This window comes from Selaginella moellendorffii, unplaced genomic scaffold (genome assembly GCF_000143415.4).
Source record: "Selaginella moellendorffii unplaced genomic scaffold, v1.0 SELMOscaffold_40, whole genome shotgun sequence".
NCBI lineage: Eukaryota > Viridiplantae > Streptophyta > Lycopodiopsida > Selaginellales > Selaginellaceae > Selaginella > Selaginella moellendorffii.
In genome coordinates this window covers 582,159-608,371 of record NW_003314301.1, presented here as the reverse complement: position 1 = coordinate 608,371, position 26,213 = coordinate 582,159, and the positions used below count along the sequence as shown (strand labels likewise).

At 45.5% G+C, this 26,213-nt stretch overlaps 8 protein-coding genes across 12 annotated transcripts; 4 read left to right on the top strand and 4 right to left on the bottom strand.

The window, feature by feature from the left end:
* The first annotated feature begins 8 nt into the window (after nt 1-8).
* On the top strand, nt 9-752 carry LOC9633814 (rhodanese-like domain-containing protein 10). Its single transcript, XM_002979263.2, has 3 exons — nt 9-107; nt 158-498; nt 554-752. Exons 1-3 carry the CDS (start codon nt 9-11, stop codon nt 750-752), a joined length of 639 nt encoding a protein of 212 aa, XP_002979309.2.
* Nucleotides 736-1,409, top strand: LOC9633813 (putative peptidyl-tRNA hydrolase PTRHD1). Its single transcript, XM_002979262.2, has 2 exons — nt 736-1,111; nt 1,176-1,409. Exons 1-2 carry the CDS (start codon nt 800-802, stop codon nt 1,356-1,358), a joined length of 495 nt encoding a protein of 164 aa, XP_002979308.2. The 5' UTR covers nt 736-799; the 3' UTR covers nt 1,359-1,409.
* On the top strand, nt 1,384-5,643 carry LOC112349583. 4 transcript variants are annotated; one of them, XM_024684219.1, is made up of 18 exons: nt 1,384-1,531; nt 1,764-1,815; nt 1,870-2,187; nt 2,242-2,416; nt 2,479-2,586; nt 2,640-2,844; nt 2,887-2,997; nt 3,047-3,172; nt 3,222-3,266; nt 3,329-3,427; nt 3,479-3,925; nt 3,996-4,134; nt 4,230-4,294; nt 4,386-4,509; nt 4,598-4,813; nt 4,889-5,033; nt 5,107-5,262; nt 5,315-5,643. In XM_024684219.1, exons 1-11 carry the CDS (start codon nt 1,409-1,411, stop codon nt 3,578-3,580), a joined length of 1,464 nt encoding a protein of 487 aa, XP_024539987.1. In that variant the 5' UTR covers nt 1,384-1,408; the 3' UTR covers nt 3,581-3,925; nt 3,996-4,134; nt 4,230-4,294; nt 4,386-4,509; nt 4,598-4,813; nt 4,889-5,033; nt 5,107-5,262; nt 5,315-5,643. The 4 variants fall into 4 exon arrangements, with proteins under 4 accessions (XP_024539987.1, XP_024539989.1, XP_024539986.1 ...); XM_024684221.1 differs by having other exon boundaries at nt 3,996-4,294; nt 5,315-5,437; nt 5,510-5,643; XM_024684218.1 differs by having other exon boundaries at nt 3,996-4,294.
* A 169-nt stretch (nt 5,644-5,812) lies between these two features.
* LOC9660346 (O-fucosyltransferase 34) lies at nt 5,813-9,595 on the top strand. The gene is made up of 8 exons (XM_024684341.1): nt 5,813-6,985; nt 7,232-7,299; nt 7,370-7,458; nt 7,525-7,690; nt 7,950-8,239; nt 8,427-8,631; nt 8,705-8,862; nt 9,152-9,595. Exons 1-8 carry the CDS (start codon nt 6,532-6,534, stop codon nt 9,399-9,401), a joined length of 1,680 nt encoding a protein of 559 aa, XP_024540109.1. The 5' UTR covers nt 5,813-6,531; the 3' UTR covers nt 9,402-9,595.
* Nucleotides 9,596-14,842: 5,247 nt separating this feature from the next.
* On the bottom strand, nt 14,843-16,488 carry LOC9660345 (probable disease resistance protein At1g12290). 2 transcript variants are annotated; one of them, XM_024684293.1, is made up of 3 exons: nt 16,059-16,488; nt 15,643-16,003; nt 14,843-15,584 (listed from the first exon to the last, which is right to left on the bottom strand). In XM_024684293.1, the coding sequence occupies exons 1-3, from the start codon at nt 16,358-16,360 to the stop codon at nt 15,363-15,365; spliced, it is 885 nt and encodes a 294-aa protein (XP_024540061.1). In that variant the 5' UTR covers nt 16,361-16,488; the 3' UTR covers nt 14,843-15,362. The 2 variants fall into 2 exon arrangements, with proteins under 2 accessions (XP_024540061.1, XP_024540062.1); XM_024684294.1 differs by having other exon boundaries at nt 15,511-15,642; nt 15,697-16,003.
* On the bottom strand, nt 15,008-15,343 carry LOC112349563 (probable disease resistance protein At1g15890). The gene has a single exon (XM_024684170.1). It carries the CDS (start codon nt 15,341-15,343, stop codon nt 15,008-15,010), a length of 336 nt encoding a protein of 111 aa, XP_024539938.1.
* A 1,569-nt stretch (nt 16,489-18,057) lies between the features above and the next one.
* Nucleotides 18,058-20,566, bottom strand: LOC112349615 (pentatricopeptide repeat-containing protein At2g40720-like). The gene has a single exon (XM_024684344.1). The coding sequence runs from the start codon at nt 20,539-20,541 to the stop codon at nt 18,244-18,246; it is 2,298 nt and encodes a 765-aa protein (XP_024540112.1). The 5' UTR covers nt 20,542-20,566; the 3' UTR covers nt 18,058-18,243.
* On the bottom strand, nt 20,562-21,123 carry LOC9633812 (protein MHF2 homolog). Its single transcript, XM_024684345.1, has 5 exons — nt 21,075-21,123; nt 20,975-21,023; nt 20,866-20,928; nt 20,747-20,800; nt 20,562-20,689 (listed from the first exon to the last, which is right to left on the bottom strand). The coding sequence occupies exons 1-5, from the start codon at nt 21,108-21,110 to the stop codon at nt 20,586-20,588; spliced, it is 306 nt and encodes a 101-aa protein (XP_024540113.1). The 5' UTR covers nt 21,111-21,123; the 3' UTR covers nt 20,562-20,585.
* Nucleotides 21,124-26,213: the final 5,090 nt, after the last annotated feature.

The window sequence follows — 26,213 nt, the reverse complement described above, 5'->3', positions numbered from 1 at the left end:
ATATGGCTATGGCTTCCACCTCTCTTCGTTCTCCCGCGGTGGATTTCCAGCGCCTCAAGCGAAATCCCGGGAAGAAATTCCACCCAGTGCCATCGGCTTCAATGCGGGTATTGATCCATTCCATTCCTTGCCGCTATCGATCGATCTTGGAATCTAGGACGCCAAGGAGCTCGTCCAATCCGGCGCAGTGATCGCGGTATCGCCCAAGGAAGCCAAAACCCTAATCTCTGAGCGTGGATTCAAGCTCCTGGATGTGAGACCGATCTGGGAGCGCCAGAAATCTTTCGTGGCCGAATCGATCCATGTCCCGCTGTTCGTGGAGGACGATGATCTCAGCCCCATAACGCTGCTCAAAAAATGGATCCACTTTGGTTACATTGGAATGTGGATGGGGCACAAGCTCACGGCTGTCAACATCCAGTTTCTCGATCAGGCGCTCGATGCTGCCGCGCGGAGTAAAGATTCCAAGCTCCTGATCGCTTGCGGCGAAGGACTACGGTCAGATCGATCGATCGATATCAATTGTTTGATTGAGTAGAGCTCTATCTCGCAGGTCCTTGCTCGCGATCGAGAAGCTCCACGGCGATGGATTCACTAACCTGGCGTGGCTGGACGGCGGATTTGGAGCTGCCAAGAGAAGAGACTTCGAGGGTGTCGAAGGGACGGAGCTTCGATTCGCCAGTATTGGAGGATTTGCGCAGTACTTCCTCCAAATCATCCTGTTCTTCCAGCGCGAGAGCGAAGAGCCCTAAAAACAGAGCCCCCCAAGAGCCCTAAAACAGAGGCCCTGTTTTCTTTCATGGTGGTGATTATAGGGTCTAGGATCGCGGCTCCATTGGCGTCAATCCCGCGATTCCCAGCAGCGCCCAGGAGCCGATTCGCGAGCTGCAAGCCCATGGCGCAAGAAATTCCCACCGCGGAGGCCGCGAAGGAGGACGTCCTCATCCAATACGTGGTCATTCGCAAGGATCTCGTGGAGACGATGAAATGGCCGTTGGGGAGCGTGATTTCACAGGGCTGCCATGCCGCGGTGGCTGCCGTGTGGATGCATCGCGGAGATCCAGACACGATCGAGTACTGCTCGCCCGAGAAGATCGACACAATGCACAAGGTAGGGGAAGATCCCAACTTCCAATTCCATGGCATTGTTGATTGATCGAGCTGAGAATTTCCAGGTGACCCTGGAGGTGAAAGGCGAGATCCAGCTCCTCAATCTCTCCAAGAAGCTGGCAGAGGCATCGATCGATCACAAGCTGTGGATCGAGCAGCCAGAGAACCTTCCTACGTGCCTGGCCACAAAGCCGTGTTGGAAGTCGCGCGTTTCTTCCCATTTCAAGAAGCTCAAGCTGTGTAGCTAGTGTTTTCAGCGCGCTTCCATTGGCAATGAGAACTAGGGTTTTTGGGATAAATGGAGGATGTGGACGCCGGGGACGCTCTCGACGCGCTGCTCTTTCGGCTCGTCGATGACCATCTCCACGATCTGAGCAAGAAGCAGTACCCGGATTATGGAGCGCAGCTCGTCGCCAAACAGGTTTACGAGTAGTTTCTTGAAATATTTCGAGCGTTTTCATTCCAAATGTGAGATCTTTCGTGTTCCTCGCGCTCGATTCTTTTCCTGGGGATGATCATGAATGTAGAATGGCTTGCTTGATTGTTTCGTCGTTGAAACGAGAGTTCTTTCGTATTCCTTGCTTTCGATTCTTGCACCATCCAATAGAGTGGTTTCTAACACCTCTCTCTCTCTCTCTCTCTCTCTCTCTCAGTTAGAAGCTACGGCATGGCTCTACTACTTCTACTTACACAAGTCATTCCCAGGTTCTTTTTCTTTCTTTTTTGGTAGCGTTTGTTAAAGACGTGTGTCTGTTCTAGAGCTCGAGTACTACGATCCTCTGGAGTTTTGCCGCAAGACAGTGTTTTTTCGTCTTGGACTGGCTCATTACGTGAAGCCTGGACGAGAAACGGACCTAGCAGAAGCGAGAGTCCAGGCAGCTTTCTCTGCCGCTGAAGGTGCCGCAACCGGTGATACCATTACCAGAGTTGCGGTTCTCCTTCTAAGCAAGGACAGGAAGAGTTGCTTGCTTGTGAAGAGCTTGATCACTCGTGGTCTGTGGTCCTTTGTGGAAAAGGAAGTAGCGGACAATGGTGATCCTCTCGACTGTGCGTATTCGGCAATTCGGGAAAATGTGGGTGAGTAACTTGGTTTCTTCATTCTTCTCTTATTCTTTTCCTTCTTTCCTTCAGAGATTGAGCCGGGTTGTGTACAACTTGAGCAACGTTTCCACCATTTCCGTGCCATGAGTCAGAAAGGGGACAACACTCGTCTGTATATCATGGTCTGCAAGGACCATGTCCAGCCTAAGTTGGGCGGCGGGATCGAAGATTTCGAATGGATGCCGCTGGAGAGTCTCTTCCTAAAGTAATGTGCGACAAGTTTTATTCTCTTATTTGTCTCAAAGCTTCTTGCGGTGTTACATACAGGGCGAAGGGCGATTTTATATCATCATATGGATGGGAAGTACGTGCATCTCAAGCTGTAGACTACCTTCATATTTATCCTTTGGTTGACTACCTTCAGGATTTTCTCAGGTGTGTTAACGTATCACTTAGTTCTCAATGTTAACTCTTCACGGGCTATGCAGAAATCACAATGAGGAAGGCAAGCACAACAATGGGACATGTCAAATTGAACCCACAGTTCGTGCTGCTGTCGAGGCGAACAACCTGAATAATGATCTAGGTGTTGCTGTCGAGGTGAGAACACAGAACTGTACAGAAGTAAACGTCAAGATAACGGGAGCGAACGTCATTTCATCCTGTAGCGGGAAAAAACGAGGACACGAAGAGGTAAGCAAGCGACTGTACTACCGTTGTTAACGTGTTTCTCAGGAAAAGCTCGCTGTTGCAACTCTGGTTGTACCAGATAGTGATGACGATGAGAACCATGAATGGTCTGCGAAGAAATCATGCACTGACAGCCAAGTTACACAGAACTCACTGGTAGAAATATAATTCCTTAAAACTAAGCCTTGCTTTTGTTCTTTTTCAGCTCCAGCTTTCAAGCAGTAGTCCGAATCCCAGGAACGAACAACCAATTAGCGGATTGAAAAAAACTTCTCCTGCTAGCAAGCCATCTAAAGGCGACGGTGGAAAGCAAGGACTCGCACAAACTGAGGTAACTTCACTTTGTACGTGTTTTTCCCGTTTAAAACGCTCGTCTGTAGGCTCCCCTGGATGATAAGGAAGGCATCCAAGCCAGCCAAAACGAGGTTCGCGTCAAACGCCCTTCTTGTTTAGTTCTTTTCTATATCCTTCACGTTTGATGTTCCAGTCGTCTAATGGAGGCGCCACGCTGACTTATAAGAGCTACTCTCACGAAGAAACTTTCGAGCAGCTCCAGGCAAAACATCTTGGCCTACTGCTGGAACTGGTATGTTGGAACTCCAAATTTAAGTTGCTTGAATCCTTGGTTTCTCTACAGAAAAACTTGACAGTCAACTACGAACTCCAAGTTAGCACTCTTCTTGGCAAGATCGCCGAGTCGAGTGCTCGCCTAGCGAAGGCCACAGCGAAAAATCTCTGAGATTGAGTTATACATGTAATCAATGGAAATGCGTGGTAAGGCTAAACCCGGGTTAAGCCGAAGTGTCAGGCTCGATTCCTGTAACACTCTTTCTTCTAGCTCAAGCTAGGGTTTATGGCGACAGGTGCGCATTCCTGATAATCTGGAAGAAATGGCTGCTTTGATCCTCCGCAGACGGAGTGATGAAGCGCCACCAATGGGTCAAGCTCGGGTAGTTCCACGATCGAAGTAGAAATCTTCGCTAGGATTGGAAATTCTTTGTGAATGCTGATTAGGAGGAGCCGAAGAAATGGTCGCGGCTCCTTGGCACGGCCGTGGATTTTAAACATCCTGGATATTGGGAAGGTATGAGTTCTTTTGATTTTCCTATTTCCTAGCAACTTCATACGATCTTCTCTTTCTTTTGTTCTTCCAGCTCGAGGACTTTTTCTAGAAGCTTATAGCTCTGGAGAATCCTGGCGCTGGGAGTGGCCATTGAAAACACGCAAGCGATCTAAAGGCGAGAAAACTAGAGACAAATGACGAGCTCCCTGACGTAGGCGTGGAATTAATTGGTATGCGCTCGATATCTCCATCTCGTGCTTGCTCGAGTCGTGCTCAATTTGCTACCAACTTAGTGCTGCGCCAGTTTCACGTGGTTTTTCCACAGGATTCGGTCCTCAAAGGAATTGTGATACGTAAGCCCTTTCGCAGCTACGTATTTTATCGAGAGAGGTGAAAGTCTGCCTTGAATCCTTACGGCCTGAGCTCGTCATGAGAGCTAGTGGTGGCGATTTTCTCTTCCCGAGTAACTCTTCTTTCGCAGATTCAACTCGTATTATAAGCGAGACTGAAAGCTGAGTCGCAGGTGGTTTTTTATGCGTATAAGCACAAAGTTATATCAGCACAACGTATACGCGCTGCTGGATCTGGCGTACAGAGCAAGAGAGGTATCTCTACACCTTTCACGCTTGAAAGCGTTTTTTTATCCTTCACCACTCACCACTACAGGCTTTTTGGCCGCTTGTTTACTTTCAGCTTCCAGACGTAACATGAATGCTCTCTGGTGTTTTTCACTCGTCTTTGACGCTGGTGAATCGCAGTGCTACTTCGAGTCAAATCTAGACTGCTGAGGTTGCAGTTCCGGCCTACGATCCTCCGTCCACTTGTCCAGTCGGTGTACTGTCAAAGGGGAAAATTTCGGTGGCGCTTGAATGCTAAAGGTGGCCAACAATCAAAGTAGGACCATCAAAGGTATCTGGGGAGTGTGGGGTATGATTTCCCCCTGCTTTAGATTCTCCAAGTATACTGACTGGTCGATATGAACAGCGGTGACAAGCATTCCATTGATCGGGTCCGGGGTCCCGTTAGTTCTATCGGCGCATTCTACATGGAAACAGACGTTGTGGTGGGGGACTCCCTTGATCGTGATCGCTCTTCTTACCCGGTGTTTAAACATCCCAATCGAGGAAAGGTACCCCGTTTCACTTTCGTCTCAAGTTGTGTTTTTTAGTGTGTGTGTGTGTGATTGTCTTTGTTTCGAACAGGTTTGCTTTGCTTGATCCACTTTGCAACGTCTCGCAAAGCTCCATGGAAAATCATGGATCGAACAAACTGGTCACGACTCATGGCGCTTTCCCCGAAACCAAAGCAACGGCGTCTTTGCGGCGACCACCGCTGCCCTGTTCGTCCGGCGCACGGCTGTAAGTCTCTGTGCTTTACAGTTCACTCGGTGCATTCTTATTCTTATTCTAGGCTCGCTAAACGGAGTGATTTGCGAAAACCAGTGGCTTTAGTCCCTGCCAAAGGCTGTCTTTTTTGTTGAAACCAAAGGCGAAAACGATGGAACGCGGTACCAATCTACGAAGAAGAGCAAAGGTTTTCTGTAGTGTCGACCATGACCAGGGGTGATTAAATTTTCTTTAAAGGTTTCTCATGGTGGTCTTCCAGACAGCCAAACACGGAGAAGGAATGGATTTTTTTTTTAATCAGTCGTCCAGGCCAAAAAAGCTTTGGTCGTAAAGAATGAGAAAATGGCACCGTCCTGGCGCCTTGATGACTTTGGACAGCAGACACGCTGCACATACCTTGGCTATTAATGTGTACGGATGGGCCATATAAGGTCCGGGATATTCCCACCGTACGGTGTGCCCGTTGGGCGCCCCACCGACGGCCAGGATGGGGCCAGCGCGGCGGGCCCGCCACGTCATTACTGACGTGTCAGTGCCACGTCACTACGAGCAAGAAACCAGAGAGAGGATGAAAGAGAGGCGATGGCGATCGCGGCGTCCGTGACGTCGCAGAGGGCCCGACAGAGGGATTAGGGCTCTTTGGGCTCGCGATTTGGGGAGGAATCCGAGGTGGGCTGCCGCGCATACGGCCGATTCTTTGAGAGATTCTTTGGTGGTCGAACAGATCAATCGATTCTTTTCCCCTCTCCCCCTCTTTCTCTCTCGCGCGCGCGCGCCTAGATCTGATCTAAAGTCGGTAGCGCCCACATTGAAAGCGTGGGGATGGATCGGTGCTCCTACATTTCTTGATCAATGCAAGAAGAGAGGAGGAGTAGTTTGCGAGTAGTTCTTGTTTGTAGCGAGCTCCCATTTTCCCTCTCTTGAATGGGAGAGGGGGCAAAGGAGGAGATCCATCGCCCCAGGTGATCTTCTTGGGAATTGCGAGCGCAATCGCTCCGGCTTCCTCCCATCGCCGCTGCCCAGGAAGAGGAATCGAGCCAAGATTCGCGAATTGCGCGAACCAAGAACAGGGGGGTAGAAAGAAAAGGGACATTTTTTTCTCTTTCGGTTTGTTTGGTTGTTCTTCCGGTCTCGATTCTCTTCGCTGGGTTTGTTGGTTCGTTGGATTGTTTGGTGGGCGGCTTGCCCCGGACGAAACCATCCTGCCCAATTTGCGCGATCTCGCGATCTCTCGCGCTCCACCCAATGCTGAACGAATTCTCGCGCGAATGAGCCACCAAGATGCCCCGGAAGGAAGATCCACAGGAAGAGAAAGAGCAAGGGCTGGAAGAGCAGGAGGAGAACGAAGAGGAGGATGGATTCCAGCAGCAGCGGTGGAAGGATTTGGAGGTAGCCGCCATAGCCAAGATCAAGAATTTCCAGCGCGGGAGGAAGAAGAAGAGTAGCAATTCGGCCATGATTCCAGCGCCCTCTTCGCATCGATCGCGGCTCCACGTCTGGCTCCTCCGCGCGAGCACCAGCATTCTCTTGTGGACGTGTATCATCCAACTCACGGCGCTGGGCGAGCTGTGGAGGCTCCATTTGGTAAAGCGATGGCCTTCGTGCTTCGATCGATTCGACTCGGGTGGGAGTAGCAGCGGCAGTAGCAGCGTGGATTTCCATCGCCCTCTTGTCCATCGGTTGGATCATCCGGCCGCCGCGGCGTTGCTGCTCGATCCATCTCCGCCACCTCGAAGTAAGTTTTCTCTCGTCTCTCGTATGGCCAAACTTTTATAAGAGTTTTTCTTTGCTTCTTTTGTTTTGCTTGTCTCAAGGATCTTCTTGGCCGTGACGCTACTTGAATGGATCTTTTGCTCTCGCGAAAACTTCTCTCTTTGTCTCGATTCTTGGTTTTCTTTTTTTTTTTCTTCCTTTCGGAGTCACTTTTCTTCTCCTTTTTGGCCTTTATTTCTAACGTTTGCTGATTGATTGATCACCGCAGGAATTTACAAGAACAATGGCTATCTCATGGTTTCGTGCAATGGAGGGCTCAACCAGATGCGAGCAGCGGTGAGCTTTTCAGGATCGAAACAAACTTTTCTACTTTCCTTTCATAACTCTAGAACCAATTCTCGTGCAGATATGTGATATGGTCGCCATCGCCAAGTATTTAAACGTTACTTTGATCGTTCCAGAGTTGGACAAGACATCGTTCTGGGCCGATCCCAGGTAAGCTTCCACTCAATCTCATGGTATCAAAGAAACAATGGAGGTGACTATCTTGATTACTCGCAGTGACTTTGGAGATATCTTCGACGTGGATCACTTTATAAACTCTCTCCGTGACGAAGTCCGGATCATCAAACAAGTTCCAGCCAAATTCGCACAGAAGCTGCAAAACCAAGCTGTCTATACCATGCCTCCCGTGAGCTGGTCCAACGAGTCATATTATCTCAACCAGGTGAGCTCTCGTTCTATCAATCCTAGTTCCGAGGTCTTCCTTTTCTTGATGTGTTTCGGTGGTAATCTCGGATTCATCAATCCATCTTCCTTTTCTTGATGTGTTTCGGTCGAGTCTGGCTTTCGTTTTTCTCTTTTCTAGTTTTATAGTTCTTCCTTTTCTTTGATGCGAGTGTTTTGTCTAGTCCTTTAGTTTGTGGTGGAGTTCTTCTCAAGTTTCTTAAGTTGATGGACGACTTTTTCTTTCTTTCTTGTCACAGATACTTCCACTGATCAAGAAGCACAAAATCCTCCACTTAAACCGCACGGACGCTCGCCTAGCAAACAATGGCCTTCCGGACGAGATCCAGAAGCTCCGGTGCCGCGTAAACTTCCACTCTCTTCGTTTCACTCCCCAGATCGAGCTCCTCGGTGATAAGCTCGTCAAGCTCTTGCAGGCCAAGGGTCCATTCATGGCTCTCCATCTCCGCTACGAGATGGACATGCTAGCTTTCTCTGGATGCACTCACGGCTGCAAGAGAGTAGAAGCCAAGGAGCTCACGAGAATGAGGCAAGTCAATTCATCCTTCACAGTGCGAGAGAGTAGAGAAAAGTAAAAAGAACTCTCTGCAACTCTTGTCGTGGCAACTTTCTAGTGTTTGTCACATTCCCTCACACTTTTCTTCTTCTCCTTCCTCTCTTTTAAAACTTTGTTCTCTGTGACTTAACACACGATGGAATTGTTTTCGTGCTTGCAGATACGCTTACCCGTGGTGGAAGGAGAAGATCATTGACGGTGTCCAAAAGAGAAAAGACGGGCTTTGTCCACTCACTCCGGAAGAGACGACTTTGATTTTACGAGCGCTGGGATACGACAGTGGCATGCAAGTATACATCGCTGCTGGAGAGATCTACGGAGGTGACAAGCGAATGGCAGTCGTAAGGCGAGCTTTTCCAAAGATCGTAAGTTTTCTCGCTCGATCTTGTGCGTCTTAACTTGTTCTAAGTTTTCGAAGAATCAAAACTTGTTTTGCAGGTGAGAAAGGAGATGCTTCTCACGGAGGAGGAGCTGAGACCTTTCCAGAACAGGTCCTCGCAAATGGCAGCCTTGGATTATCTCATCTCGCTCGCCAGTGACGTCTTCATTCCAACTTACGATGGGAATATGGCTAAAGTCGTGGAAGGACACCGAAGGTACTGGCTAAAACTCTCCAGCTTTTTTCTTCGTCCTTGTTGGTGTGCTGGATCTCTTTGGTTTGTCGAGCTCCATGGCCGATTTAAAGTGGTTTTTCATCGCTTTTCATCGAACCAAAGTTTGTTTTTGTGTCCTTTCATTCATTCATTCCAGTTTCGTGACAAGAACTCGTGTCCTTGCTTGCTTTCAAAGTAGAGTTCTTGTCGAGAACCGAGATCCTTGGTTGTTTTGATTTTCTTGCAGTGTCAATGTCTCGATTCTAAAACTTTTTCTGTGCAATCTTCCCAGGTACTTGGGATTCCGCAAGACAGTTTTACTGGACAGGAAGAGTCTGGTGGAACTCATCGACGAGTATGAATCTGGAACGTTTCGGTGGGACGAGTTTGCGATGGCGGTGAGGCATCTCCACGCGGAGCGAATGGGATCTCCTGTGGAGAGACGAGTTCTCCCAGACAGGCCCAAGGAGGAGGACTACTTTTTCTCCAATCCGCGAGAGTGCCTTGTTCCACAGCTGCAAGGAGATACGACGAGTATGTAGCCATCCACGGTGCATGCATAGAGAGTTTTTCTTCTGCTGTTTTTATTTTCATTTTTTCTTTTTTTACTTTCGTTTTCATCTTCACGAATGTATGGATGGAGGAGTGGTGGTGGCTGCTGTAAATTTTGGGCCCGGATTTTTGGGGACAACACAATTTGTAACTTAGAAAACCAATAAAGATTCAATTTTTGGTATAAGTGTTTTAAAATATTCTGATAAATTTAAATTTTTGCAAACTTGTAAGGGGTAGTGAATATACCTAAAATATGCTTGGGTATTTTAAAATATTCTATCATTTAACAGTTTTTATTCATTTAAGTTAATTTTGTATTTATAATTTATAAACTTTCTTAAACACTTTTTAGTATATTCTATTTTATTCTACCATTATAGAAAGGGAATACAAAAAATATGCATATCAATTAGCCCAAAAATCATAACTTATATACAAGAGTGAATAGTCCAGATTGAAACCAATCCGATAGCTACTAAAATCTCACTATACTAATATTAGTATATGGCATCATAGTTGTACACTTAGGCCTTTACACCATTTAATATGCAATAAAATTAATCTTGTGTTTTAATTATAAATTTTTATTTAGTATTAAGTAAATCAAGCACGTGTAGCAAATTATTAATATTTAGTATTTGTCATACTTGTATAATAGGATTTGTCTTTGTGATCAAGAAAGAAATTCTCAAAAAACACGCAGTGAAATGGCAAAGCCATGCTCGTGAAGTAAAATATACGCAGGATCCAAGAAACAACCTTTTCGGCAGCTCAAGACCCCAGCAACGAATTCTTCTGGGCACAAACGGCATCGTCTCAATCAGCTCTTCAGCAAACTTGAGCAGCCCGACTCGGCTGTAAATGTCCACCATCGCCGAGAAGCACTGCACCGCTTGATCCCGAGGTCCGAGATGATCAAAAGGAAGTAGCGTCTGCCTTGCTCGAGCAGCCCTCCCTTAAACGCTCGCGAAAGTTAGCTCGTCCGGCTTCCATGACCATCTCAATCAAAACTTGGACGGCCTGCCCAGCGATCATAGAACTGCTGGAGAACTCAAAAGCTAGATAGCCGACCTAGAATCAGACTCGCTTGCTCGATCCATTTGACCGTTCTGGGCATAAGCAGCGACGAGAGTGTTCCAGGAAACTATGTCTCGGACTTGCACGGAATCGAGGACCTTCGCAGCGGCAATCAGTGCGTGGAGGGATTCCAAGTTCTTGTATAGCATGGCGTCAAACACCTTTTTGGATTCTTCAAGATGCCCATTGTTGGGCATTGAGTCTCCTAGCCTTTGTTTAAGCGCAAATAGGGAGATCAAGGTCGTGCACGAGACGACGTCCCATTCCGGCATCTTGTCAAAGAGTAACTTTGCGTCGTCAACATGGCTAGAGAAATCTGAGGATTCAATATGTATGAATCGCTAGTAGTTTTCAGTTGAAATCACGCAATGAAAAAATTTTCATGACAATTTCACAATTTCATTACGTAGCATGTGCCACGTTGATACATGGTTTATAGGCGCTACGGCTGGGAGACAATCCGCCGGTAGCGCTCCGCATTGCGCGATCAAGCGAGAGAGATAGCAGCAGATTGGAGCAATCGCGTGGATTGGAGGCGGGGTTCTCATCTATGGCACAGCTCTCTCGTATCTACAGGATCGAATCTACGCCCGAGGGATCGGCTCTAGTCGCAATGTCGGCCGCGATGCCAGCTCCATCGCCTCAAACGTACGTCACGACTTTTAGGACGAGGCGCGAGCAAAGATTTTCATTTTCTTTTTCCGACACCTACATTCGTTTCCATCCAGAAAAAAGTTTCGTTTCTCTTTTGGATGGAAACTTAACTGGCTCGGAGTGATATGGTGCTCACTGTACCTTGATTCACGAGTATAACTGGCCCCCGGTTTTCTTCACGTTTGGTTCGTTGGGAGTGGTCTGGTTTACATTCTGGCAGAAAACCGTGAGTTCGCTCATACTTTGCATTACTTCTCATTGTCAGTTTTGTTTTTCAGGCATATAGCTCGCCTGTGGAAGATATCACACTTTCAGAGGAAGAGATTGCCCCGGCTCTATTTAATTACATGAAAGTTAAGTGAGAAATAACAAGCTCGAGCGAAGAGGACAAAGAGCACAAATCTTAGAGCAGTGATTCAGGTAAATTGCTTGTATCAGTTTCATGCAATGCTAAGTTTTAATCCTAGAAGTTGCTTGATTGCACAGTAGTCCTTCGGTTTCTTAGTTTCGTGCATTTCTGCTCTCGGAGAACTTTACAAAGCTACTCTTCCTCCTCGCTTCCAGGTTGTCTCTTTTTCTCGATCTCTCTCTGTTTTATTTTTCTCTTTGGCGTCTGACTTGTCGGATCCACAGGAGTGAGGACTCGGTGCTTCCCGATCATAACACCCTAGGTGAGAATAACGTAAGACGATTTCAACTCCACCGACTTCTCTAAACACGCAGAGATAGGCAACTTCCCATATTGCTGGTCAAGAAGTACATTGCGACGAAGCTAAACCTCGGCAACGAAACCGACGTAAGCCCTCTTGACTTGTCGCAGAAACCAGCGCAAACTTTCTTCCACCCTTTCTCATGTTTTACTCTCTCGTTCATGTTTCGAGGAAGGTATGTATATATATGCTCAATTTTAGCTCTTCGTTGTTGGTTAAGCATTTGCAGCATTGTTTTACTATGTGCAGGTGATGCAATCCATTGGTTTTCTTGGCCGGTCTTACGCAGCTTAGCCATGTCTGTTCGCCTTCTCTGTGTATGATGGCCCAGGTAAAATACAGCTTTAAGTTTGTTTTGATATGCAGGGTTTGGATGCATTCTTGCAGTCGGGATATTGGCGGTAATTAACTAGTACTTCTGGCCGGAACTGATACTAAGCTTGTAACAGGGAGTACTCTCCAATACTTCCGGAGTTCTTGCTTGTGTCATAGCAACTACATGTTTTCGATTTGGTTGTTACTTTTTCTTAGAGCTATTTTTGTTTTCTCTCCAGGAGTAGCACATTCAGCGAGTAGCGGACCGACCAGACAAGCAGCGTGAGCCAAGCAAGCAGCAATCCAGCACTAGCCAGGCAGCCACAGCCGAGCAAGCAGCTATCCAGCTCCATCCAACAACACAGCGGTGCAGCAATCTAGCTCTAACAAGCAGCTCCAGGAAGTGATCGAACTTGGTCCAACTCCATCTAGCAACACAGATCCAGCTCCATCCAGCAATGCAGCAGTGCAGCCACGAGCAAGTAGCCCCAGCTGCAGCCACGGCCGATCCAGCTCCACCAGGAGCGACGGTCTAGATTCTGATATAATTAACGATTCAGATTTCTTGTTAACGTTTGAAGCTTATGTGACATCTAATGGAAATTCTCGTATTAAGTGGACAGTAAACGTGGCAATGAACTTGTGAATCTCTTAGTAAAAATTTATAACATGGTTATAAATGTGAATGTTTAATATTCATAATACGAAAGCGTTGTGAGAGGTTCCATATAAACTTGTCATTTTTTCAAAGGCGTTGTGAGAGGCGCTCTCCAGAGGCGGATGTGCCTATCAAGCATAAGTACTCCAGGGATGGATAGAAGGAGATGTCCTCAGAATCTGCAAAGGGTAACGTCTTGATCTTCATGCAACCTTCCAGATTAAGCTTCTTTAGCAGAGGAAGCCTTGCAACACCATCAGGTATCACATCCAAGTTCTCCAAAAAACAAAATTCCAGAGTTCTCGACGTTGTGAATGATGTGAACCATTCTGGTAGTTGGTTAATACCATAATTCTTTATTTGCAGCGACGTCAGCTGTGGGAACGCATCCATGGCAACTATAGATACATCTGGAAGCTTTGCAAATCCACCAAGGATTATATCTTCAAGTCGTGGGAGCTTGCCATCGAATGCAACACGGTCAAGCCAATGATTGTCAACGATTTGAACAACTCTCAATGATGGGCACTCGGATATGTTGATGGTGGTCACTTCGTTGCAGCTATCTAGAAGAACTGTCTCTAGATTTGGAAGGAACGAGATGGAGAGGTCCTTCAAGGAGAAACAGTTGGAGATGTTGAGGAGCTTGAGTGATGTCAGTTGAGAGATGGTGGCCATGCCAATCAAGTTTTGGCATCCCTGAAGGTGGAGTGTTGTCAGCATGGGATATCCTGTTTAAACATTTCTTATGTTTGAAAAGCCGATGATGCGGCCTGTGGCATGTCGACATTCTCAAACTTTTCTCTGCCTTGAAGTAGACCAGCTTGGTGAGTTTGAGCAAAGCATCCACAGGGAAAGACTTGAGTTTCGAACAGGATCCCAAGTTCATATATGATAAATTCGTCAAGTTGCCTAGTGAAGCTGGGATGCTCTCGAGTGAATCATTCCGAGACAAATCCAGAGTCTCCAGAGTCTTGAGCTGTCCAATGTTATGTGGCAAACTTACCACCCCAGTGTGACTCAGGCACAAAACCTTCAAGAGTTTGAAACAAGAGAGGCTTGGCAATGCAGTGAGACTGGGATTATAATCCAAGAGCAGGAAAGTGGTGCTGCTGTTCTTCTTAGGCAGAGTGATTTCCGAAATTCTACAAGCAAACAGTGAAATCCTGCTGTACGTACTTGTGAAGGCGTCCCCCACGTCCCTCATCTTCCCAGCCTTGAAATAACACTTTGGGCCTTCTTGTTCCAGGATGTGCAAAGCAAGAGCCAGCAACGCATCGTGAATCCTGTACCTCTTATTCTCCCCTGGGCAGTGTTCTTCAGTGATAAGTGCGTGATTCTTGAGCCTTTCTAGAACATTCGTGGCCTCTGCTATGTTGGCAACCATCTAACGATGCTTTGTTGCCTCTTGGCATCCAGCAGCACTTTCTCTTCTTTGCAGCCTTTCCAGAAGACTGGCGAATTCGATTCTGGGATCTGTTCAGATGTTGGACAGGGGAAGGGCTGGTTTGTTGAGAGTGGCCCTGTGCCACGTGGCTAGTCCACGTGGAGAGACACGAGTCTTCACCGGTTCACCATGTCACACATATGTACATTTTCCATTCCATATATGCTATGACAGATCTTGAGCACCATCACCTTTCCTTAGATGGTATCGGAGCAATGCTTGGGAGAGCAAGAAAAATTCGAAACTGTAAGATCAGGGCGACACTTGCTAGGGTGAATCAGAGCCTCCATCTACGTAGACACAGGCGTGCCCTAATCCAAGTGCTCCAAGCTTTGCAAGAGGCACTAGACGACTAAGAAACAAATTTTTGGCACTGGACGGATTTGTTTCTTAGTTGTCCAGTGCCTCTTGCAAGGCCTGGAGCGCTTGGATTAGGGCACACTTCTGTCTACGTAGACGGAGGCTCCGATTCACCGTAGCAAGTGTAGTTTTAATCCTACGGTTTTGAATTCTTCTCTCTCCTAGGCATTGCTCCGATACCATCTAACGAAAGGTGAAACCATGTGATGGTGCTCAAGATCCATCATAGCATATATGGAATGGAAAATGTACATATGTGTAACATGGTGAACCAGTGAAGACTCGTGTCTCTCCATGGACTAGCCACGTGGCACAGGGCCACTCTCAACAAACCAGCCCTTCCCCTGTCCAACATCTGAACAGATCCCAGAATCAAATTCGCCAGTCTTCTGGAAAGGCTGCAAAGAAGAGAAAGTGCTGTTGGATGCCAAGAGGCAACAAAGCATCGTAACCCAGCTTGAGTCGCTGCAGTACCTGTTGTTCCTCATCAAGAGCAATAAGTCGTTGATCCTTGAGTTTGCTCAGAACATAGTCCCAATCTTGTGTGCCTGCCATTCTTCTGCCAATTACCTTCAAGACCAGTGGAAGCCCCCCACACTTTTCCACAACTTGCTCCACTACTACCTTGCTGACTTGAGCATGTTTTTGGTTTGGGAATGCGTGGACTGCGAACAGCTTCATGCTGTCTTCCTTTCCCAAAAGCCCCATCTCGGTTTTGATTGCACCTCTACTCAATACTGTCAAGCACATCACGTTGTCGAGTGGTAATGAAGATCTTGCTTCCATTCTCTTGCACCACATCAAATAAATCCAAATGGATGGACTTCCATACATCATCCAACACCAACAAGCATCTCTTCCCATCAAGCCCCCTCTTCAGTGTTTCATAGCTGATCTGATCACCTTCTAGTCGGATTTTCTTGGCAAGTTCGTGTTTCTTTGCTTCCACCTGAGGAGATACAACCATAGCTGCTCAATATGTTGCATTATAAGCTTAAGGAACGTACCTGAAACGACTGACCAAATGTTAGCCACAAAACTGGATCAAAAAGCCCCTTTACTTGATCGTTGTCACATACTCGTTTGGCCAGGAGTATTTTTCCAGCACCTCCTGCTCCATGGACTCCAACCCACTTGCTGCTTACAGGGGACCCCAGCAAGTCTGATACAACCCGCTCCAGCGTCTCTTCCATGCCGAAAATGTGGTCATCCAAAGGAACAACATGCTGTTCTTCCTTTGGAACCACATTAGAGGGCACCTCTTTTTGCTTCTTCATCAAAAGCTCAACAACAAGATTTCGAGGAGCAGCAGCCAAGTGCTCATGGATTACCTTGGAGCAGTGGTCAATCTTGATAGCAAGCGTTATCCTGAAACAAAATCACAAACTCAATTCAGAAATATCCCAAGAGAAGCACAACCAACCTCTTTAGGCCGTCTAGAACGGGATTTTGTAGAGACTGGCATTCAAGAACAAGAGGTTTAGCCTCTTCAACCTTGGCTTTGAGGGCTTTCAGCAAGATATCCAGTTGTGAGGAGCTCAGAGAGCCCTCAGCAGCAGAATATTTGTTCATTTCACCTAGCAGACCGGATGCTTCGGTCAATGAATCTTCCAACTCGCTGCACTTCTCCTTGCAATGAATTGCAGACTTGGCAAGCCCAATCACTTCTTTGACAGCTTCAGAAACAAGCGCTCTCAGCACACCCGTGGGATCGAGGCTGGCCATGGATACAAGCTCTGTATTTTGCTTAACACAAGCATATAACGTCCTCTACGTTCTCTGGAATAGAAACCGTATGGCACAGGAATTGCAACACAAGCATATAACCTCCTCTACGGAAATCGCTAGTCCATACATGTATGAAATCATGCAACACGTTTGCGCGTTCATGTGATTGAAGACGGTCAAGTCTTAAACTTCTTGCAAGATGGAATTTTCTAAGTGAAGCATTAAAAACGAAGACTCAAGCAAGAATTAAGCTAGCGAGCGTACCTTTCGCAGAAAAATCTTCTAAAACTGGAGGACGCTACATGACACACAATGTCCCTTCGAAGAAGACTCAAGCGGAAAATCTTGCTCAAACTGTGCTACGCGTTGGCTACATGACACACAAAAGTCTAAAAAGAAGATTAAATCAATGTCCAACTTGTAGGGATCTTTAACCCTAATTTTCAGAAAATTTGGGCGGGAAATTATTCTAGGGCTTCGCAGGCGCGGCGATCGCTTGTTCTCACGATGCTCATCTCGGAGGTACGTAGTCGATGCTGTGAATCCGCTGCGGAGGATCGAGCGCCTATCAGGCTTCTTATCCAGGAATCGGTGTCGATACTGTCGAAGAGCTCCAAGAATGGGTGCTCGGTCTCAAATCCGAGCTCTGCGAAGGGCAGTGGCTGCAAATCTGGAAGCTAAGCTACCAGCCGCCAGGCCGCGCAGCGGTGGATTCCTCGGGGGAATACCACGTGCGGCTTCGTTGAGATGCTCTTCTTGGCCGGTGCCGTTGGATCCATCAGGTCGAGCACTCTCAAGATGGTTACATTCTTCCTTCCATCGGGCACGACCTCTCACAAGATCCGGAACTACAAATCGGTGGCCGGCTGCTTCGAGCGAGCCACCGAGATCGTCTCTCATCGATCGGCACCAGGGAAGAGCAGCAGGTCATGTTTGATCTGTGCCTTGGGCGGTCAAGAAAGAACAGGCGCTTGCTTCCAGCGTCCTAGGGAGGGCCCGTGGTTTTCTCCAAGACTCCCTGGAGAGGTATCAAGAGCTGGTGGACATATATCTTCTCTACGGGAAATCACTCCTGGCGCTCCAGGGCTCGGAATCAAAGGCTGAGTCCGTCAAGTACATGGAGTAAGCGTATGAGATTTGCTCCGAGGCGCTCAAGGGATCGTGCAAGAGCAAGGGCGAGGAGCAAACTGTGACAAGCCTGGAGCTCAGAATTCTCAGGTACATTGCCGCTGGGCCGCTCCAGAATGGGAACTTCGAGGGAGTTCTGAAGTGCGTTTCGGTTCTCAAAGGCTCCTTGGATCATCGTAGGCATTGATTGGGCTCAGTTGCTACAAAGAGGCCGAGGAGGAGCTTGTAGCTCTCATATCTTATGACAAGGCTGCAGTGGAGGTGTGCTTGTCCGCTTTGACGTTCTTGATCGAAGAGACGACGCAGCAGCGCGAAGAAAGCGTTCTTCGTTTTGCTTTCGAGGTTTTCATCCACAAGAAAAGTCTGGCGCTTCTCTGGGTTTCTTTTATTTCACCGTTATATGAGAGCTGACTTCTGGTGTGTTTTTGTACTAGTGCCTCGGATTTCTTCCTACAGCCATTGTTCGAGGCTGCCATGCATTACCTGCCTGCGGAAGAGGAAACTACCATGAGAGCGAAGGCATTGCGTGTTTTATGTCTCTGCTATCTTTTGACCAAGTTCACGAGCTGATGAGAGAAACGTGTGTGTGAAAACTTTCAGCATGCGCCTCAATGGGTACCATCTTTCTCGGCTGTGGACAGGTAGGCTTACTATTTCACATTGCTTCATCACAAACTTTTTTTTTCTGCAGGCAATTTTTGGTTGAAACTCGATTCAGGTCTGTTGAATTTTACACGCTATAGCTCTAATTCTCAGGCAGCCTCCTCATCAGTGCTCAAAGCAGTGGAAAGCACGACGTATGGGAAAGAGCTCTCGGGGCGGCAGTTCATAAGGCCCTCTGCTGCGTTTTGAGCCACGGTTGCATCACTCTGAGTCTTAGACGCGGCCAGCAACGTTATCCACTCGGTGTCTCTGGCTGAAGTCGGATACTTTTTTAGGAGCTCCTCTGCTTCACGCAGCATTCCTGACCGGCTCAGCAGATCCAGCATGCAACCACAGTGCTCAGCAGAAATCTTAAACTCGTAATCGACCAGCATTGATATGAAGAACTCGGATCCTTTTTTCAAGTTACCAGCATGGCTACAAGCACACAGAACACTAACAAAGGTGGCACCGTCGGGTCTCACTCCCTCCTGCTTCATTTTGGCGAACAGACCAAGAGCTTTTCTGAGGTGGCCGTGTTGAGCATAACCAGCTATCATGGCATTGCAAGTGACGACGTCGGGAAGAGGTATACTGTCAAAAAACTCCCGGGCTTCGCTCAAGCAACCACATTTTCCATACATGTTGACAATGGCCGTTCCCAGGATTACGTCGACGCTCATCTTCTGCTGAAGTATTTGCTGGTGTATAAGTTTCCCTTCGGTTGCAGCCACTGAGCAGGCGCAAGCATCCAGTGCTGCTACATACGTCCGTTTGTCAGCAACTCCGGGATCCATTTGGTGAAAGAGTTCCAAGGCTTCTTTGGGACGACCGTTCTGAGCATAGCCCGAGATCATGGTGTTCCAGCTAACAACGTTCCGGGCCTCCATTCTGTCGAAAACACGTCGCCCGTCTTCCAAACGTCCACACTTGATATACATGTTTGCGAGTGCCGTTGCCGCTACTACGTCCGACTCGAATCCAGCCTCAACTAAGTTCCCATGAAGAGCTTCTCCCGCAGCAGCGTTTCCTGCCGAAGAACAAGCATTGAGGACGTTGACAAAGACGACCGAGTCGAGGCTTTCACCCTCCAGAATCATCATCCTGAAGAGCTGCAGGGCCTCGTGACCGTGACCGTTTTCTGCGTAAGCCGCCACCATGACGCTCCAACTGACTAAGTTCCTCTCCACTGTTTCAGATTCAAACAGCTCGCGAGCTTTCTCTAGACAGCCGCATTTTCCATACATGTCTACGAGAGCATTCCTCACGAAGAGTACCGACGCCCGGCCACTTTCACAGCTGCAAGCGTGGATCAGCTTTCCTTCTGTCAAATCTTCCGGACAAGCACAGGCATTGATAGTAGAGATGAGAGTGATCTCATTTGGACTGAGGCCTTCCAGAAGTAGCTGCTTGAACAACGTCCGAGCACCGTCTCCTTGGCTGTCCCGGACAAGAGCCGATATCATCGAGTTCCACGACACCAAGTCCGGAGCTTCGATCCTTTCAAAGATCTTCCGGGCTTCGTCCAGCTTCCCGCTCTTGCCATACATGTTGAGCAGCGCGGTTCCAAGGATGACGTCCGACTCGAGGCCGAGATCGCAAACACAGATGTGAACCGCCTTGCCAATACCCAGCGTCAACGTAGAGCTGCAAGCATTGAGAACTGTGACATACGTGACACTGTTTGGGGCGACGCCTTCCAAGAGCATCAGCGTGAAGAGCTCCAAGGACTGTCCACAGCAGCCGTTCTGGACGTAAGCCGAGATCATGGCGTTCCACAACACCACTCCATGCGGACGTCGGACACAAACTCCATCAAACCAGGCTCGAGCATCAGCCAGGCTGCTGCACTTCCCATACATGCTCACGACCGAAGTTCCGATGATCTCGTCGTCCTCTAGCCCGCTCTCTAAGATCTGGAAGTGGATCGCCTTGCCGCCACTCAACGCTCTCTTCACAGAAACGCAGGCTTTCAACACGGCTGTGAAAGTGAAACTGTCGGGCTTGACACCGTGCTGGAGCATCTGGCAGTAGAACTCGAGCACCTTGGTGCTGCTGCTGGATTGACGAGAGTACGCGGACAACATTGCCGTCCACGTCGTGACGTCTCGGAAGTGAGCCATCCTGTTCCTGTCCAAGAAGACGTCCTCGGCGTTCTCTACGCTGCCACACTTGAGGTACATGTGGACGAGACGTTCACGCAGGTAAAAGTTTTCCTGAAAGCCAGACTCTACGACGTGACTGTGAATCTTTTGTGCATCTAGCAGGTTTCCCAGAGAACCACATTCGCGGATGAGACGAGCCAGAGTGAAGACGTCGGAGGAGCATAGCTTCGAATCGAGGTACTCTCTCAAGTTTAGCTGGTTGCTTGCACAGTCTGTAGCGAGTCCTCTGGCCAGCCTTCTCATACCGCTGCTAGAGTTCTTCCCGCGAGCACCATCTTCGCCTCTAGCTAGAAGTCCAGCAAAAACTGCGGTAGCATTCTTTCGAAATGTGTTGCTTCGATGCGATCCTTTCCCTCGGCCTCCGCGATGATCCCCGCTCGTCCGACTGCCTCTGCATCAATCAGCCCAGAAGTTTTGGCTCTTTGAAACGAAATAGAGTAAACCCGACCTGTGACGAAGAGCTTGAGCAGCTCACAGGAGAGCTTGAGAGCATTCGCATTTGCTGCAAAACGGAAACGAAACTGGCCGCATTTCTCTATGATGTTTAGAAAGCTCTGCTTTGCTCACCAGTGGTAGACTTGGTTCTTTTCGAGGTTGCGCCTGCGTTGGATTCATCCGCCTTGGCAACATCTGTTGTGGAGCTCAGACAAGAGAGAGAGAGAGAGGAAGAGCAAACCCTGGCTGGCCTTCTCCCAAACGCTCTTGAAAATCTCGTGAATTAGATCCTGTGAGAGGACAAGACAAAGGTAAGCTGGATCCAAGCCCACATTCCCTACCGGACTGATTCCCACACTCGCAGAAGCCTCGTCCATCACCACTAAACCTAAAGTTTTATTTGTTAGGCTACAGTTTTTAACATGATTTAAAATTAATTGTGTTTAATCTTTGTAAATAAGAAAACTTTATTTTACATTAAATTTTGCCATTTACAAAATAAAAGGAAAATATAAAAGTAAAGAATAACTATAAATTCACAACTTATAATCAAATTAAAATAATAAAGATTATTTTGTTAGGAGATAATAATTATAAACATTTTATAATTTATAAATTTAGTGTAGTGTTAAAAGTTAGTTTTTTTCTTTTTATAAATATTATAATAGAATATTTTAAAATGTTTATTTATTTATTTTTTATAAAATACTTTTAAGTTTGAAATTTTAATTATTGTTATTCAATAGATCTTCCACTCAAGTATAATTTGAGATAAGCACAAGTATGGCAAGCTTATTTTAATAGTAAACAAGCATGCAAAGAACTTTTAACTAACATGCTTTCACAAGGCAAATAATATATATAATTATATATGCCATATAACAAAAATTTGAAATAATAATGTATATAAAGATGAATGTTATTATAAATGTGTATATATATATATATATATATATATATATATATATATATATGTGTGTGTGTGTGTGTGTGTGTGTGTGTGTGTATTACCCTAGTTAGGTAATACATTAATTATAATACTATAGCATATAAACTATCCATTTGGGACTGAATTTGGTCCATCCATTCTTATATATAAGAGGGGCCTAAACCCCAATTAAGATACCTATTCCTATATCCTGAGCACTCATATTGGTGGAGATGAGGGGCATTGCAATATTCCTTTAAGGGTAAAGCTTTTTGACAATGCTTTGCTCTAGTGTCGGGATCGTGCTTTTTTATTCTTATTTCTTCATTCTCTTTTAGATCTAGATTTGTATTAATTTTTCGCAAGATTTAAAATTCTAGCTATCGTTGTGCTTAGATCTACTCTTTTTTCTGATCTTCATTTTCTTTTCTTCTACCATGCCACGCTGTCATTGATCAAAAAGTATCTCACTTGAGGCTGCTAATACTACTCTGTTGGATCGAACTTTTGGTGTTGTTGCATGTGATCATATTGGTGTTGTGCCCATCTTTGGTGTGTTGCTGTCTCCAACTTTTGTGAGACGTGATTACACAGGTTGTCCTATTCTTGGTGTTCTACCATTTCTTATTGATATGGAATGTGATCATGATATTGATTGGCACGCTATAGATGATACAATCCAATTTTTGGAGAATGTTTGAAGATCAAGTTTATGGGAAGATGTATACAAGCTCAATTGGGTTCCAGAGTGTGATGATGAGCTTGATTATTATGGAGATAGCTTTGGAAATGAAGTGGAGATTTTGTGGGGTAGGTATCAATATTTCAATCTACCATTTAATCCTTTCTTTTTTCCCTTTTGCTCTTTCCCAACCGTTTTTTTATTTCTCGGCCTGAGCCACCTTCTCATGTTTCTAGTATTTCTTCCTCATCTATAGTGTTTTCTTCTTCTTGCACGTCAATCATTTGTGACTCTCATGATTCTCATTCTCAGTCCAGTGTTGAGTTGAGTGTTTTCTATCCTTCTCATACTAATCTGGATGTTGAGTGTGTCCATAAAGTTGAAAATCTTGCTTTTGTTTCATTGGTAAAGTCTTTGATCAGTTTTAGTGTTGAGTATTCCCCTATTCCAAGGGCTTAAACCATTTTGAGTAGAGTTTCAAGTTGAATGCATGTCCCCACTTGTGAGTGTCATTAAGAGCCTTTGCTTTATTGTTGTTGTTGAGGAATTTATATATTCCCTTGAAAGTGTGGATGTTATTATTAATTTTCCCATCTCAAGTGTTGAATTGTGTGTTGAGGAAGTTAAGCAATGTGAATTTTTTGTTTATATTGTAGTGGCCGAAGTATTTTATGATAGAAAGTCTTTTATTTTCCAAACTTTAAGCACATGTTCTTCTGATTTCCCCATTTTTGTATTGCCAGTTGTTGTAAATTCTTTTTCTGATGCTTCTTTATCCACTTTTTTTTTTTCCACAATTGTTTTTCCTAAATTTTTCTCATTTTCTCCTTTTTGCCCCGACACTTCAAGAGGAGGGGGTAGAGGAGACAGACGGGAGTCCGGCCCTAATGATGGAGTGAGGACGAGCAAATACAGTAGTGGAGTGAGGACAAATGACATGAATTGTGGAGTGAGGACGAGTAAATACGGTAGTGGAGTGAGAACAAATTACATGAATTGTGGAGTGAGGACGAGTATAGCGAGCCCGAATAAAACATTCAGCCAGGACATAGTGAGGCCGAACGAATGCAATAGTGGAGTGAGGCTAGACATAGATGGCAAAGTGAGGATAAACACAGCAAATCTGAATGGAGCAAGTGCTTCAAAACTTTTTTTTCTTCGAGGAGGGGATAAGGAGAATATGAAGGATGAATGGAGTGAGTCTGACCTCTCCAGTTCAAAATTATAATTGTGTGGTTAGTTTGAGCATTTGGGAGTTGTATATGGAATTGCAACTAGTTCATCAAGGTTCTATAGTCGATTAATGCTTATACCATGGCTTTGGATTTTATTTCAATTATAATTATTAACAACTTTGTAAGTGGTTTTATAGAAGCGTCAGAGTCTGGTGATAATTTATTATTTATTAGCAAAATCTCTTGAAGTTACACCTGTATATATATATATATATATATATATATATATATATATATATATATATATATATATATATATATATATATATATATATATATATATATATATATATATATATATATATATATATATATATATATATATATATATATATATATATATATATATATATATATATATATATATATATATATATATATATATATATTACCCTAGCTAGGCAATACATTAATTATAGTATTATAGCATATAGACCGTCCATTTGGGACTGAATCTAGTCCATCCATTTTTGTATATAAGTAGGGGCCTAACCCCAATTAAGATACCTATTCCTATATCCCGACCACTCACACTATAAATTTTTTTAATTGTATTTCTTTAAATTTGTAATCTAATACACTATTTTAAATTAGTGGTATTGTGTTATGTTAATATTTTTAAGTAAAGTAAAATGTGGTAATATATCTTACCTTTATTATAATTACAACCATCTTTAATGTTTAAATATTTTATAATTGATTTTAATTATTATTTTTATTATATCAAATAAGAAAATATATGTAATTAGTTTTTATATTTGGATTCTTTATATTTTCTAAATAACGAATTAATAAAATTATACCTCACTTTTTTATTCAGCATTGCATATTTACCCTCTTGCAGTATGAAAAGGAAGAAAGCTTTTTGTTTTGGTTGGTCTTGTGCCTGAGGATCTTTCTTTGTTCTTTGCAGCTTGAACCGAATGGGTCGTGCAGTTTTTTGAAGGCAAGTCGCTTGTTTGAGCTCGCAACATCGATTCAAGATACGGATACAAATAAATGACGAAGAGATTTCGAACCAGAATATCTGACACTGGCATCACATGAAGCTGTGGCCTGCAAGAACATCAAGGTTGCGGTGTCTGCTTTTCTTGGGAAGGGGAGCTGACCTTGATGATCGTGCTGTGCATATTTTGTTTTCAGCAAACCGCTGGGACTTGAAAGTATTTCTTGACTATATCTTGGGAACAGCTCATCTTGTTTTCTCACAGGCTGCAGATGGAAAAGAAATTGATGGCTGGGACAACGTTGGTAGTAGATCGATTTTCGTACTCAGGAGTGGCTTTCTCTGCTGCGAAAGGACTGGATCTTGAGTGGTGCAAGGTGAAAACCCCTGCCTAAGCTTTAGCGTTTAACGAAGAGCACCTGGACAGGCTCCCGACTTCTTGCTGCAGACCTGGTCTTGTACCTCGGTATTTCGCCAGAGGTATGATACATTCTATAAAGCAGCTCTTTCATTATTTTTTGTTTAGGAAGATGCTGTGCTAAGTTTTAATCCTAGAAATTGCTTGATTGCACTATGGATAAGTTTGGATCATAATGTTGGTCATTTCTCTTTGTCTCCTGGCATAACATTTATAATGATCTTGCAAACTCTGACTTGATCTTTCGTTTTTCTTTGATTTTCCTCCAGGTAACCACGCGAAGAAACCAACTCGCGAAGACAAAGGCAAGTCCGTGGCAGCAGGCTATCACTCTCCGCTTGCATACTTGGTCGAGCTGGCAGACATGGACCACGCCGGAGGATTGTCCAGGCAGCAAAACCAGCCATCCTCCTAAGCGGGCCGAGATATCAAAAGGCAGGCAACCACCGGACGCTTCTCCAAGCTCTCCCGGCCGACGAAAGGCGTCCCTCGACGTCGCGGTGGAACCAGCGCCAACAATGGCGGAGAACTTTACAAGGCTACTCTTCCTCCTCGCTTCCAGGACGTCACAGGCCAACCAGTTAAGTCCTTTCGTTTTCCCTTAGAAACTTCTCTGGCTTCGCAGGTCATCTTTCTCTCGATCTCTCTCTGTTTTATTTTTCTCTTTGGCGTCTGACTTGTCGGATCCAGAGGAGCGAGGACTTCCCGTGATCATAACACCCTACGTGAGAATAACTTAAACGACTTGTGTTTTTATCAACTCCACTGACTTCTCTAAACACGCAGAGACGGAACTTCCTGTATCGAAGTACATTGCGACGAAGCTAAACCTCGGCAATGAAACCGACGTAAGCCCCCTTGCTCCTCTTGACTTGTCGCAGAAACCAGCGCAAACTTTCTTCCATCCTTTCTCATTTTTCACTCTCTCGTTCTTGACACTTCCTCCAGTTTGAACCGAATTGCCAGAGCCTCGGAGTGATATGGTGGTCACTGTGCCTTGATTCACGAGTATAACTGGCCCCCGGTTTTCTTCACGTTTGGTTCGTTGGGAGTGATCTGGTTTACATTCTGGCAGAAAACCGTGAGTTCGCTCATACTTTGCATTACTTCTCATTGTCAGTTTTGTTTTTCAGGCATATAGCTCGCCTGTGGAAGATATCACACTTTCAGAGGAAGAGATTGCCCCGGCTCTATTTAATTACATGAAAGTTAAGTGAGAAATAACAAGCTCGAGCGAAGAGGACGAAATTTCTTGTATCACTTTCATGCAA

Excerpts from the sequence above, each read along its gene's own strand:
- LOC9633814 (XM_002979263.2), top strand. The coding sequence starts at position 9 with ATGGCTTCCACCTCTCTTCGTTCTCCCGCGGTGGATTTCCAGCGCCTC. Across the intron at positions 108-157 it reads TGCCATCGGCTTCAATGCGG|GACGCCAAGGAGCTCGTCCA; the intron begins GTATTGATCCAT and ends CTTGGAATCTAG. Across the intron at positions 499-553 it reads GCTTGCGGCGAAGGACTACG|GTCCTTGCTCGCGATCGAGA; the intron begins GTCAGATCGATC and ends TCTATCTCGCAG.
- LOC9633813 (XM_002979262.2), top strand. The coding sequence starts at position 800 with ATGGTGGTGATTATAGGGTCTAGGATCGCGGCTCCATTGGCGTCAATC. Across the intron at positions 1,112-1,175 it reads AGATCGACACAATGCACAAG|GTGACCCTGGAGGTGAAAGG; the intron begins GTAGGGGAAGAT and ends GAGAATTTCCAG.
- LOC112349583 (XM_024684219.1), top strand. The coding sequence starts at position 1,409 with ATGGAGGATGTGGACGCCGGGGACGCTCTCGACGCGCTGCTCTTTCGG. Across the intron at positions 2,998-3,046 it reads AAGTTACACAGAACTCACTG|CTCCAGCTTTCAAGCAGTAG; the intron begins GTAGAAATATAA and ends GTTCTTTTTCAG. Across the intron at positions 3,428-3,478 it reads TTGGCCTACTGCTGGAACTG|AAAAACTTGACAGTCAACTA; the intron begins GTATGTTGGAAC and ends GTTTCTCTACAG.
- LOC9660346 (XM_024684341.1), top strand. The coding sequence starts at position 6,532 with ATGCCCCGGAAGGAAGATCCACAGGAAGAGAAAGAGCAAGGGCTGGAA. Across the intron at positions 7,300-7,369 it reads TCAACCAGATGCGAGCAGCG|ATATGTGATATGGTCGCCAT; the intron begins GTGAGCTTTTCA and ends ATTCTCGTGCAG. Across the intron at positions 8,240-8,426 it reads AAGGAGCTCACGAGAATGAG|ATACGCTTACCCGTGGTGGA; the intron begins GCAAGTCAATTC and ends TCGTGCTTGCAG.
- LOC112349563 (XM_024684170.1), bottom strand. The coding sequence starts at position 15,343 with ATGGGGCTTTTGGGAAAGGAAGACAGCATGAAGCTGTTCGCAGTCCAC.
- LOC9660345 (XM_024684293.1), bottom strand. The coding sequence starts at position 16,360 with ATGGCCAGCCTCGATCCCACGGGTGTGCTGAGAGCGCTTGTTTCTGAA. Across the intron at positions 16,004-16,058 it reads GTTCTAGACGGCCTAAAGAG|GATAACGCTTGCTATCAAGA; the intron begins GTTGGTTGTGCT and ends ATTTTGTTTCAG. Across the intron at positions 15,585-15,642 it reads CATTTGGTCAGTCGTTTCAG|GTGGAAGCAAAGAAACACGA; the intron begins GTACGTTCCTTA and ends GTATCTCCTCAG.
- LOC112349615 (XM_024684344.1), bottom strand. The coding sequence starts at position 20,541 with ATGAGAAGGCTGGCCAGAGGACTCGCTACAGACTGTGCAAGCAACCAG.
- LOC9633812 (XM_024684345.1), bottom strand. The coding sequence starts at position 21,110 with ATGGACGAGGCTTCTGCGAGTGTGGGAATCAGTCCG. Across the intron at positions 20,929-20,974 it reads TTGGGAGAAGGCCAGCCAGG|ATGTTGCCAAGGCGGATGAA; the intron begins GTTTGCTCTTCC and ends GCTCCACAACAG. Across the intron at positions 20,690-20,746 it reads GCTCAAGCTCTTCGTCACAG|AGGCAGTCGGACGAGCGGGG; the intron begins GTCGGGTTTACT and ends TGATTGATGCAG.